At 39.0% G+C, this 13,733-nt stretch overlaps 1 protein-coding gene across 2 annotated transcripts; it reads left to right on the forward strand.

Moving 5' to 3' along the window:
• The first annotated feature begins 5,788 nt into the window (after positions 1 to 5,788).
• On the forward strand, positions 5,789 to 11,390 carry LOC101465916 (arrestin domain-containing protein 3). Of its 2 annotated transcripts, none has more exons than XM_004544396.6 (6): positions 5,789 to 6,096; positions 8,417 to 8,474; positions 8,565 to 8,727; positions 8,837 to 8,933; positions 9,013 to 9,266; positions 9,562 to 11,390. In XM_004544396.6, the coding sequence occupies exons 1-6, from the start codon at positions 5,841 to 5,843 to the stop codon at positions 9,877 to 9,879; spliced, it is 1,146 nt and encodes a 381-aa protein (XP_004544453.1). In that variant the 5' UTR covers positions 5,789 to 5,840; the 3' UTR covers positions 9,880 to 11,390. The 2 variants fall into 2 exon arrangements, with proteins under 2 accessions (XP_004544453.1, XP_004544454.1); XM_004544397.6 differs by having other exon boundaries at positions 8,565 to 8,706.
• The last annotated feature ends 2,343 nt before the right edge of the window (positions 11,391 to 13,733 follow it).

Raw genomic sequence — 13,733 nt, forward strand, 5'->3', positions numbered from 1 at the left:
GGAAGCCGTGGCACGGAACGGCAGTTGACCGGAGGGGAGTGTCCTGAGCTAGAATCATCGCACCTGTGCGGAATTACCTTGCCAGCGCAGACCTATTTAATGGGGCGGTTGAGTCACAACCAACGCTGGAACGTTGAACTAAACCGGGTAGCGTAGTCATGATTGGCATACCCGGTTTGTGAAGGAGAGGACATTTTCGTTATTGAGCGTGTGTTTTTTCTCATCTGCCTCCAGGGTTCAGGGATTGGAGGAGGAGCCGGCACCAGGAGTTGTTGTGGATTATTACTGCAATGTCACCGTGAGGAGAGGTCGCCGTATCACTGCACTGCCCATTTTGGATTATAGACTCGAACTGTTAACAAACCTTTTCACTGTAAATAAATCCACTGTCATTCTGCAAGGAGTCTCGCACCTGAGTCCTTTAATCCAATTCACCATGACACTTAACCTGAGGAGAAGGGAAAACTGTGGAGTTATCGATGGTGAATGAGAAATGGTTTGCCTTCAAAAGGTTGGATTTGGTGCCAATAAGGAGGATCTCAGTTTTATCCTCATTGAGCTTTAGAAAATTAGAGGTAAACCAGGATTTTAACTCGGATAGACATTCTGTAAGGGAAGAAGGTGGGAGGGAGGAATCAGGTTTGCAAGAGAGATATAACTGGGTGTCATCAGCAAAACAGTGAAACTGAAGATCAAATTTGCGGAAGATGGTACCTAGAGGGAGGATGTATATTACAAAGAGAAGAGGGCCTAAAACTGAGCCTTGGGGTACACCAGAGGTGACGGGGAATAGATGAGAGCGGAATGATCTTAGTTGAATAAACTGGGAGCGGTCGAGGAGATATGATTGAAACCAGACGAGGGGTGTGTCAGAGATGCCGAGAGAGGAAAGTCTGCTTAGAAGGACAGAGTGGGAAATGGTGTCAAAGGCTGAGCTCAGATCTAAAAGGACAAGAATGGTGAGAAGACCAGAGTCAGCTCCGATTAGAAGATCGTTAGTGACTTTAAGTAGAGCAGTTTCGGTACTGTGACATGAGCGAAAACCAGATTGAAATCTCTCGTAGATGTTATTATTAACCAGATGTAAATGAAGTTGAGCTGCAACCACTTTTTCGAGTATCTTAGAAATGAAGGGTAGATTGGAAATCGGACGGAGGTTGTTAAAGTTGTTAGGATCTAAAGAAGGTTTTTTCAGTATAGGAGTGACTAGAGCAGTCTTCAATAAGGAGGGAACGATACCGGTGGTGAGAGAAGAGTGAATGATAGCAGAAATGAGTGGGAGTAAAGAAGAGAGGCAGGATTTCACAAGCCCCGTGGGCATGGGGTCAAGATGACATGTGGCAGGCTTTGATTTACACATGAACTCGGAAATATCAGATAAATCAGGAAGATGAAAAGTGGAAAACGGCTCAAAAAGGAGAAGAGGTTCTGGAGAGGGCGTAGACACAACATTTGATCTGAGTTGCTGGTGGATGTTATTGATTTTCGTAGTCCAGAACAGCATCAAGGAGTTGCATGTTTCAGAGGAATAGAAGTGCGGTGGTAAAGCGTTGGGGGGTTGAATTAGCTTGTTGAAAACTGAAAACAGAGTCCTTGCATTACCCTCATAAGAACTGATAATACCAGAGTAGAAGATTTGTTTGGCCTTGTTAATGGAGTCTTTATACTGAAGTGCGTGGTATTTATAGATTTCTGAATCAACAGTTGAACCAGATTTCTTATATTTACGCTCTAGCTGCCGAGCTTTGACCTTCAGAGCTCGGAGGTCAGAGGTAAACCAGGGAGCAGAGCGAGCAAAGGAAACAGAGTGGGTTTTTACAGGAGCCAGAGAATCAAGGACAGTGAGTAGACAATTATTATAATATAACAACAAATCATCAGGAGTAGAATAGAAGTCCGGAATCTGAACATTGTCCAAACTGGTAGTAAGAATGTCCATATCAATGTTCTTGATGTTGCGGAACAAGATGAGACGGGTTGGCTTGGTAGAAGAGCAGCAGAGAGTGAGGTTAAATGAAAGGAGGAAGTGGTCAGTTATGGGGATTTCAGTAGCAGAAAGATTCGAGGGAGTAAGGCACTTTTACGGTGGAACAAAGAAATTCACGGCAGTTATGTTAATAATATGCGCATCTGCTGCATCCGCTGAAAAGCTGCAGCTGTTACACACGCAGCTGCAGCTTTTCAGCGGACTGAAAAGTGCGAACATGTGGACGGGTCCGTTGTGCATTGTTTACAGTGGTGCCGAAACCCAGGATTGGGGCACCTCAGACAGTACCTTTTTTTATTGCGGCTGTCGACTTACACATGCGGCTGCAGCTTTTTGGCTACAGTCTACACACATCAACAACAACAACAGGACCCAGTTCATTATGTTTTAAGCCGGCCAGTCAAGATTGCGCTCAGGTGCGTCCGCCTCCCCCGCAGCCGTGCCACATCCCATGCCCCGCCACAGCTTTGCAGTCAACAACAGGCTCACCGCAACCACTGAATAGTATTAAACTCTCAGTAAATTATATACATTTTCATCTCTCTTCACAAGTTTCTGGACTTATTTTTTTATAAGACTAAGATTGAACTTTATTTTTCCGTGTTTGGCAATGTTCACATTCTGTTTAACTTGTTGCTTTTTTGAAGAAGTAGTGCAGACTCATGAAGCAGTCTAGTGACAAAAGTTACAAATAGTTGTTTGAAATGAAAGTTGTTTGTTTAACTCAGGAATTCGCATGATAAGGTGGGGCCAGGTTTCACAATGAACTCACCCGAAACTCTGGCTGATTGGGACCCACACCCAGTTTCACACCTTGGCTCAGGCGATTAGAGGATCATCAGGGGGTCCTTTTGTCCCTCTGTGGGGGGCTACTCCCACTAGGTTTATATCTGAGACTCTCCACCATTTGACCTTAGAACTGAAGAAGCTTCTCGGGTGAGAGGTGAAACGCCTTCAAGTAACTTAAAGAAGTCCAGACGCTTTTCTTTGCAAGCTCCTTTGACTACGATGACCTGGATGACTGAGAACCTTCACAGACATATTGTTTGTTTAAAAAAATAACTGAAGGATTCATTGTGAAAGAGCTTATTATCTAATAAATTTGCAGCTAGGCTTTTCTGTCATTGTTTTGTTTAGGTGGGGGCATGAAAATATTTATTCCTGCCATGTGGGGAATGATGTAAAAAGTTTAAGAACCACTGCTGTATGGAAACAGGTAAGGTTTGGTTTGACTGTGTCATAATCATTTAAATTGCTGCCCAGTGACGTCTTAGAGATTGAGAACGCTGGCCTATTGAGAGACAGTTCAGCTCTTTACCCTTATAACAGTATCAATTGTTTAATGAAGCCATAAGAAAGACCTGGCACCCACATCACAGGAGAGAGCACACTACATGCACACTCGGTGTTACTGTACGTAACACAGCTGTCTTCATTTGTCTTCTTTTTGCATTTGCTGCTGTTGTCCTTTGTTGGAATTTTCAAAAAAAATGTAGCTGAATGTGTAGCTTTGTGCTAATATTGTGTCTGTTTCCATGATTTAAGGGCATTTGTAAACCTAAATTCAATATGGCTGAATTAAAATGGATTCAAAACAAATGTTTACATTCCTTACATTCCACAACACCTCCTACCCTCTGTATGAGACCTTATGAGCACTGAGCAGCTCATTCAGCAGTAGACTTTTACACCCACAGTGTAGGAAAGAGCGCTACCACAGGTCATTCTTATCAGCAGCTGTCAGACTCCATAACATATTTTAACATGCGGTAGTTTAAAACCACCTTGATTACAATGTTGCAGTAACAAAAACATATATATGTGTTAATATAGAGGTAATTATGGGTTAAATTATGGGTATTTCTTCATTTCGTTTAAGTTTATGATTGAATCGGTGGTTGTGACCAGGACATAACTCTTTATTGGAAGAGAGCTGTGACTATCCCCTTTCCCATTCATTTGGATAAATGATAAAGAAAGAATATTTTGAAAAGCTTTTGTGAGCTGAATTTTTTTCTTACTATTGTGAAACAAATTTTTAGACAATGATTGTGTGGCGGAGGCGGGGCCCCGGGCGCGGCTGCAGGGGAGGAGTGGTGCAGTGGGCTCAACGGGGCGGTACGGGAGACGCCGGTAAGAACAGCTGATGGTGATTATGGACTGACAATGGTTTTCCCTCCCCTGTTTTATAGTGAGACGGAGAGCGGTGGCGAGAGGAAAAAACGACACACGTCAGCTGGGAACGAGCTGTCAGTCTATGTGAAAAGCATAAACCTGTGAAACGTGTGAATAAATGTGGAACTTGGCAATAACAACCTGCGTGTGCGTGTACCTGTGCCTCGTATATTCCACAGATTGATTATAAAATAAAATGTATGCAAAATGTGCTACAGGATGCAACATACCCACATGCCTTTATTCAGCTGCAACCTGATCTCTTTCAGCTGGAGCCTGGTGATTTGATTACAATGCCCTTCCTTTTAGCCACAGCATCTAATTTGGTTTGGTGCATTTTTGAGCAATTTTCTCTGATCATAGAATACAGCCAGTCTTCCTGTTAAAAGCAAACCACTGTGATTTGACAAGACATAGAAATTCTGACTCATGTTGTTTTGTTTATATAAATGGTAAATGGCGTGTATTTATATAGCGCTATACTACTCCCTAAGGACCCCAAAGCGCAGTCATCCACTGTGACTTATAGACACGGGACCCCTCCTTGAATCTCCATCTTATTGTGTGGGAGGGGGTCTTTGTGCAAGAGTTTATAAGAGCAACCATCAATTTTCTTAGCGTCTTTTGCAATTCAATGGCTGGGGCTGGAGCCTGTCCTTGCTATCATGTAGTCAAAGATGTAGTACACGTGTAGGCAATAAGTATGCAGCTGGACTTCGGAAATCGACACAGAAAGATCTTATCTGATCAAGAGATTTGAACCTAGAACTTTGAACGTGGAAAGACAGGATATGATAAATGAAAACTGGTGGGACAGTTTGTGGCGGACAAATTACTGCATTTTTTAAAAAGAAAAACATCAGGTAATTTAGGCGAAAGTGCAGGAGACCATAGAACTGGTTTTGATGGTAGTACATGGTAAATTCTAGTTAGTTCGCAGAACTTATGAAAAAAAAAAAAAGAGTTTAGCTATGAGCTAAAACTAACTTGGCGTCAAAGTTAGTTTTACCAGTTAAACCACTGGTTTAACTAGTTTAAATGGACTGCCCAGCTATCCCTTCAGTCAAAAGCTAGTAGCAAAGGCAGCAGAGGGAAGCACGGTGGTTCTGTGCTTAGCACTGTTGTTGCCATCAGTTACATGCCATGATACATGGCACTGTTGTTTTTCTGTTGCGTAACACCACCATTTGGAAACTTGCATCCAGAGTTTTTAGCTGCCCACCCAAACATAGCAGGCTACTTCTTTTGATCAAAAGGAGTTTGAATGAGGTGCTACTGTTACAAGGGTTGAAAAGCTGAAAAGTCGTTCTTCAAACAGCATTTAGTTTAGTTATGGATCCCAAAAAGCATTTGCAACATGTCAGTGTTTCTCAGATTAGTAAATGTAAATAAAATCTGTGAATAAACTGTGACTTTGGTAAAGACTTAGTGAACAATATTAAGTAGCTATCTTAAACTGTGCAAATCCCAGTAATATGTCTAGTTGGTCATTATGGTGCATAAGCTAAATTTATTGTCTAAAGAGCTGTTGTAATAAATGTCTCACACTTTTTGGTACTATGTCAAATTAAAAAAAAAAAAAAAAGCCCACGACGTCACTCTATAGGCGGAGCCTCCTGTCACGCCCATTGGATCTGCTCGTCAGTGCTGAGAAAAGCATTTCGCCGACAGCTCAGAAATGTCTCCGATAAAGGACTTTAATGTGACTTACGGAACAATCGACGAAAGCGATACTTTTTCTGAAGGAGATACTATAGTTGGAACAGTTAGTTTCAGCCTGACAAAAGCCATCAAAGTCAAAAGTGTTTCTGTAAAGGCCAAAGGAGACGCAAACGTACACTGGTCTGAAGGAAGTGGAGATGACGAGAGATCGTACAGTGATCATAGGAGATATTTCAAGGTGAAGGAACTCTTAGTTGCAGAAAATGCTAAAGGTAGGTTTATTTATTTAGAACTTGGAAATCACGTTATTTTGCCATTTCACTCCTCATGGCAATATACTGAGTTTGTTATGATCATTGGTTTCTTTTAGTTTTATTCATGTAATCCTTGTATATTATGATAATTCCGTTCTTGCGCTTCTAGTTTGGTTGTCATCTACTATTCAATTTTCATTAAAATTTTAGTTCTTAGTTCCATAAAGGACGGTGCTTTAATCTGCTGTCATTCCCCAAGGAGTCCCCAAAGCGGATGGATTTATGATTTAGCTAGAATTGTGCGCGCGAAAGACGGATGTTTTAACCATTTCACCACACTTCGAATGTTTTGTTATTTTAGACTGTAATTCTCTTAATTGTTTGCGTATCCTCTCTTGAATCCTCTTGTGTCAAACTATTCACGCCTGCCTTTCCCTGCGTCTCCCTTCCTGTTTTGTCTGTTATTTGTCTTCCGTGTCTTGTGACCAGTTTGAATTCGACCCTCTTTTCTACTTCTGTCGCAACTGTTTGAGGGTTCCCTCTCTTGTTACACTCCTTGATCACCTCATGTGTTTATAAATGGTACTTTCCCCCTTAGGCTGCACTATTTATTGCCACGTCTATACACTTCTGCCGTGTGCTTCTCGACTCTGTTTCTGTCAGTTTTTATACTTTGCCAAACTATTAACCAGGTGGCGGGGAACGATATATAGCAGCATATTCCGATGTTTTGCATGGCTTTATTGATACAGAGACACCAAATATATTTTTATTCAATCCGTTACAAGGGTTCATCTCAACAAGAAGGCAAATCTCATGCACTACCATCCAGAGATAACATTATTTACATTTAATTAGCTCAGCTAATAAACCAATCAACACTGGACACCCTTTGCTTGATAGAGCTACTTCCTATAAGGCTACAGCTCTTAAAAGTAAAGTCATAAGACCGTATATCATAGAGTTATAGTAGTCTTCAACCAGAAATTATAAAAACCTCAAAGCACATTTTCTATAGCTTCCGTTTTTTGCAGGAGTAACTGTGTAAATACCTGCATTGGCGTTTTTGAGTATATACAACTAAATAAAGAATGGAATTCGTCCTTCTTTTGAAATTTAAATTGCTCAAAGCAAAATGCTACTTTCACATTGGCTCTGGTCCCACTGTACCTCTGATTCTCTCTTCTCAGTTATCATTCCTTGTGAGTCTTGCATTATCCTAACTCACTAAACACAACCCAGTCACAGGCACTGTGGGATAGATTATAATATTGCAGAATTCCCATAGAGTCTTTTCAAAGTTAAAGTCATCTTCAGTGTCAGACACTGATAGGTGCCAATCTTTTTTTGGGGGAGTAAAAAAATATTACTGACCTGGTAATGGCCAGGTTACCGGGCTGGTTACATCCATGGTTGTCATGGTCTTCTAGCTAGAAACTAGCAGACTGGCTTGAAAATAAAACATGTTACACGTGCAGAGATAATATTAAAGACACTATGGTGATACATGCATTTTAGAGATCCCTGCTTTTTTTTTAAAAAGAGTTTTCTGTGAAGTTAAGAATAATTAGAAAAGTGTGTGCAAAAACAACAGGAATAACAGTGCATACAGACATGAGTATTGATTAACTGTAGAAAAAGTAAGATATAACTACTGATGCTTCAGTCAGTTCTGTTTGAGGTATACAAGTTAGTATGGCCATAAGCTACCACAGGAGTTACAACAGCAGAGGTATCCACATATTTGATTTGACAGATTTTTATACTGGATACCATTCCTGATACAGCCCTTCCAGGGATTTGTCCCAACTTCCCTTCTTCCAGATGATCTTTTGCTGATAGGAGAAACATTAAACATCACATAGATTAAATGAAAATCTCCCCAAAGTAAAATGCAGCTATTATTAGTTATCATTGCCTACCTATGATCATTCAGTATGTCTGCCATATAAAAACCTTAAAATGTCACAAGCAGAAAAAATTAAATAAATAAAAAAGAACCAAAAGCATTGTAATATTTAATTTAATCTGATGTGCAGTTAAATGAAACAGACAAAAGTAAACCAATGCCATTCTTAAAAAAATACATTTAATGCAAAGTTTAAAACAGGAATATAAAAAAAGCACTCGAGTTTCAAAGGTGAGTTTAAAGTTGTCTGCATTTTCTTTTAGTTTTACTGAACGTGATTCAAGTCTAGACTTTTTACAGTGAAGTTCTTTATCAAATATATCTTCTAGTTTGTAACTAGGCTTGATGCAGATCTTGGAAAGCAGCAGTTGCATTTAAGAGCCTACCACTCAAGAGTTTCTCAAAAGTTTAATCACATTTCTCCTGCAGGCACTTCACTTCCCCAAGGGGTCCATTATTTTAAGTTCAGGCTTAAAATCCCAGAGGGGTAAGTGGGAATTTCTGGCTGCAAGTATCAATACTGTGTCATAACTTGCCTTTACAAACAAATGCATTATACCATGGTTCTGTTTTATAGGAACATGCCATCATCCTTTACAGGATGCCATGGAAAAGTTGTCTACATGGTTGAAGCAAAGATATCCAGGAGCTGGCGATGGCCTTCTACAGTACAAAAAGAGATCAAGTTTGTTTCTAAGGCATTTCTACACACTGTTCAAGTAATGGCAAACACTGCAATGGTTTGTTAGAAATTTTATACTTGGAAAAGTGTATTGTAACCTTTAAAAATGCAATTCAGTGAGGCATTAAGTTGTGTTGGAAAATGTTTGTCTGTATGTTTTGTTATAGTGTCCACAATCTAGTACAGTGAGTAAAAAGATGAGTGGTCTCTCCAAGGGACAGGTCCAAATGTCTGCTACTATTAACAGAACAGTCTGTTTTCCAGGTAAATTGTTTGCAATTTGCAAAATCTAATGTAAATACATTTAACAATGCAGTTTACTTATAATATTTGCTTTTGTCAGGTGAAACTTTATCTGTTGCCACCAAAATCTGCAACTCTTCCTCCAAGGACATGAAGCCCAAATTCAAACTCCAGGAGAGAATAGTGTACCGTGCTGGTTGCTCTTCTACGTCCAGTGAGAAAACTTTATTTAAAAAGGTCGGGGACAATATAAATCCAAACTCAGAGGAAAGTGTCTCCTGCCAAGTGAAGATTCCCGTTGATGTCATCATTCTCCATAACTGTGAAATCATCTCAGTGGAATATTACATCAAGGTATGAAACAAAGTCATAGTTCTTTTATATAGTATTACCTTAGAAATTAAACTTCATCTGTTTGTAAACATTTTCAGGTAAGTAATAGACACGTAAAATACGTGTCCTAAACTCTTAAAAAATGTATACAAAAAATTACTGCAGAACACCTAATTAAACTACTACTATTGCAAAATGCTGCATAAAATTTGAATAATAACATATAAATTATTTATGACAAATAACTGAATCAGTAGCTTCATATGTTGCACTTTGATTCAGATGTTTACTAATCTATTACTGACATGTTTCCTAGGTGTATGTGGACATTAGTTTTGCCACTGATCCAGAGGTTGTGTTTCCACTGGCCATCGTTCCTCCCAGTTTTGCTGCCTTTCAGCCTGGGGAGGCTCTGGGGCCTTACCCACCTGGGACAGCTGGGGCTCCAAGCTACAGCGACTTTACTTCCTTTAACCAGTGGCCACAAGGTGCCCCACCATATGAGTTCTCAGCTCCAGCGTTTTCATCACCCCCAGTACAATATCCAGGATCTACTGCTCTGCCTCAGTTTCAGCAGGAAGAACCACCTCCATCGTATACGTCTCTTTATCCTCACCAAAATGAACAACCGTAGAAGCTCAACTGGATACTGAGAAAATGAATGAACTAAATGTTAATAGTAAGTCACACCTCAAAAATAGCTCTTGGGAGTATGGGCTAATGAATCTTCAGTTGGGTTTGGAAAACAGACATCAGTGTAAAATTCTGAAAGCCAAGATAAGAGACGAGAAAATTGGTTACCACATGTGTGTGCCTTTGGTGGGTGCTGAGCTTCTTGTTGGTCAATTAGCAGGACAGCATGAGGCCTTACAGCTGTTGTCACATGAGAGAACTCATAGTTGCATAAGAAATTGAGTTTTTCATACTGTACTAATGAAACAAAGAAAAGACAGCACATAGCTGATGATGATAACTAGTTTGCAAGTGGAATGGAAAAGGTGCTGCTTTAAGGCTGGCATTCACTTAATTATTTGTTTTTGTTCAGGAGTATGTGCCTGCAGGTGAACAGTGAGTAAGCCAATGATTTGTTGTGAATTTTACCTCCATGTTGTCTTTGCTACAACCATGATAATTCGAGTTTTCCATTTTCTTTTGTGGGGTCTTTATCTTACAATAGAAAGTGCCTTGAGGCAACTGTTGTTGTGATTTTGCCACTATATTAAAAAAGAAAAAACCTGCTTCTTGTCTGCGGTCACTGGGTTTTATAGTAGAGTCATCAGACACTTGTTTATGCCAGGCATTTCCAAGAAAGTGTAGTCATGTGTCTCTTGATAGGTTGTTACTCTTTAAAAGGTTTAGTTGAAACATTTACTAGCACAGAGATAAGTTCATATTCAGATGCGCATACATTGTATTTATAATACATATTAGAACATATTTTTTTATGCTACTTATATTACTTCATTTCCTTTTTTTATTTTCACACAAAGACTAGAGGCCAATAAAGGGTCTGTTGCAGTTCAGTGGCTTCCTTCTGGTGGCCACACTTTCTAACAATTTAACAAAATCATACACTCCAAAATCCAAGTTTCGATTTATCTTGACGTTTCCTTTGTTAGATTTTATCTGTGTATGTATCTGTAAGTTTGTTTGTTTTTTTCCATTATTTTCTGAATTTCTTTATAATTTTATCCCATAATAAGTTTTAAACTGGTTATCATCGTTGTAATTTTTGCTAGGCTTTCATTTTTATTATGCTCGTCCATTTAAGTCTTATTTATTGAAATTTCAATTTACATGCAATTGCCTGGAAAGCACTTTGGCTCAACCACTGTTGATATAAATGCACTATAAAAATAAAATTGACTTGACGTTTGTTAGTTATGTTAGTTAGTATTATGCTCATTCATTTCAGATAAAATGAGGCCTTTTCACAATTTTATACTTAGTAGTATACTAAGAGTATTCTATATTTTATCTTTAATAATATTTAAATGTTAAAAAGTCAGTGTGAGTTGTGGCTTATGCTTTTGATGTGCCATTCTGCTTATTTTCTGTGTCATTTGTAAACACAACACTGGTTCATCCCCTTGACTTAGGTGTATTTTCTTATGTTTACATATCATTAAATAATACCAACAGTTATCTCAAGGCATTTTATATTATTTATTTATTTTATTGTGTTTATTTTTATAACACCTGTCTTGCACAAGTACAGTCTGAATGCTTTGTTGTTCTAAACACATTTGCTTTCCCAAGAGGAGCACTATGGACTTTAGGTAGGTTCTTCTTGCTAATCATTTTTATTTTATTTTAATATAATTATTGGTGTGGATATTATGGATATTAAGTGTCTACTACCTGTTCCACAATATGGAGGGGTGGGGGCTGCTGTTGTAAGGCTGGTATTGATTTATTAATTGAGTTCTTTTCTGTGAATTTCACTCCCCCCTCCCCTTTTTTTTAAAAAATTGTCTTTCTTACATGGTAACCGCGTTAACCTTTGCTTCTTTTCTGTTGTCAGTGCGTTTCATAATAGTGTCATGAGACACTTGTTTATGCCAGTAATTTCCCAGAAAGAGCAGACATTTGTCTCGTGATAGGTTGTTACTCTTTGAACAGTTTAGTTGAAACATATGCAAGCACAGTGATAAGTTCCATTCTTAAAACTGTATTTTTTTAGGCCACAGTGATTTGGTTAAGCTCTGCATCAGCAAACAGTGTGTTGACTACAAGTGGATTCAAACTGCAATTCTGTGTGTGATGAACCTGCATTGCCTGTGCAAAACAGATTAACATGTAATCACTTGCTAAGAAAGCAATGGGAAGTCAGGCTTGTTTATAGAATGCAATTCATATGCAATGGTAATTTGAAGAGCTTTGTATATGATGAATGAAAGGAAATTAAAAATGGGAATAAATCAATTAAAAGAGTTTTTAATACTTTTAAAAGTTACAGTTGGTCAGAAATGTAGGAAAGATAAAGTGCTAATTCACCATGTTTAGTTCAGTAGGTATACTGCCTACAGATATCTAGTATATGCACACCTTTCAGAAGAGGAAGCATTGACTGGCTGACAGGTGTTCCCTTTACTGCACCATAAGAGAGATGTGACTGGAGTCATCCAACTAGCTCAGGCCAATTTAGTGGCTCAAGGCAGTCCATTAAAGAAAGCAAATGCGGCGTGCAAAAACACCCTCAAATTTTGATACCCTCCTCCTCTAACCAAATATGTTTATTTGGTTAGATGCTTTGCATCTTTTAACACTAATCTAGATTTTCACATTTATAATTCAAGTTTGAATAAAGTATTAATAAGATCTTAAGGTTAGGTTGTTGTTTCTAGAAACTTTTCTTTTGAACATATTACATAAAAGCATCACAATCTCTCCACAAGCTTCAAAATCAGGTATTTGCAAGCATTTGCAAACTGGAAAACAAAGGGAACGTCTTTAATGATGTCTAAAAAATTATTCAATTTGGGAAGATCAATTTTGTGAATAATAACTGAGGCATTATACACCACTTCATGTACTCAACAAGCTTGCAAAAAGAAATGCACAGTGCACAATGTAGCTCATTATTAATGAAGTCATGACGAACATTATTGTATAGGTGTCCTTTGTCAATATGGCACAATGACACCACTTTAATAAGGTGAGCAGGCCTCCAATTTTACATAAAACAAGACTGAATAGCTCTTAGGAAAGCTCTCTAACCATGATGTCACAGTGATTCCTCTCAGCTGCACCTCCTTCACAACTTTCTGGTGCTGCTGCATCCTTCTCTCCACTCTCTTGCTGAAACATGTACTTGCTGACAACCTTGTAGAATTATGTGAGGTAAGAAACCTCAGAAATACTTCTTGCAAAATTTCACAAAGATTTTAAAACCAAAACAAGGCTACTGCAGTTGCAGCCTTCTGGAGTCTGGTTAAGCTCTTTGCACATCACAGACTCAGATAAAGAGTCTTTTAACACTCAGTCTTTGACTCAAGTTGATAACCAGGGGTGCACATAAGTGGTCCGCAGGTAAGCATGTGCTGTCAAAATAAAAAACACGCACCAGATAAGAAGTTGCAACGCGCATTTGCGTACATAAGATTTTCTGGAGGAGGACAGACATTTGTTTAGAACGCTTAAAGATGTCGAAGAAGCAAGCTCCTTTAAGCAATTACTTTGGTGTTCCTCCACCTCCAAAGAAATGTCAAAAGAAGTCAGAACCACAAAAGAAGCACGTGTTCTCGAAAAAGTGGTTACAGGAGGTGAGCTGGCTTCAGACAAATGATGAACGCACAGAGATGTGGTGCAGAACTTCTTGTCTGGTGCGCATTTTTTATTTTGACAGCACATGCGCACCTGCGGACCACTTATGTGCACCCTTGTTGATAACTCCCTCTTTACTTAGATTGTTCAGTCACACACAGTTATGCAGAGTCCCCTTGCAGCTGGTAGGTCACACCCAGATTTTCAGGCTAGGATTTTCAG

This window comes from Maylandia zebra, linkage group LG12 (genome assembly GCF_041146795.1).
Source record: "Maylandia zebra isolate NMK-2024a linkage group LG12, Mzebra_GT3a, whole genome shotgun sequence".
NCBI classification, from domain to species: Eukaryota; Metazoa; Chordata; class Actinopteri; order Cichliformes; family Cichlidae; genus Maylandia; species Maylandia zebra.

Bases quoted from the DNA above. Each gene is read 5' to 3' on its own strand.
- LOC101465916 (XM_004544396.6), top strand. From the start codon at position 5,841: ATGTCTCCGATAAAGGACTTTAATGTGACTTACGGAACAATCGACGAA. The intron at 6,097-8,416 runs GTAGGTTTATTT...TTTCTCCTGCAG, and splicing joins AGTTGCAGAAAATGCTAAAG to GCACTTCACTTCCCCAAGGG. The intron at 8,475-8,564 runs GTAAGTGGGAAT...TCTGTTTTATAG, and splicing joins AGGCTTAAAATCCCAGAGGG to GAACATGCCATCATCCTTTA.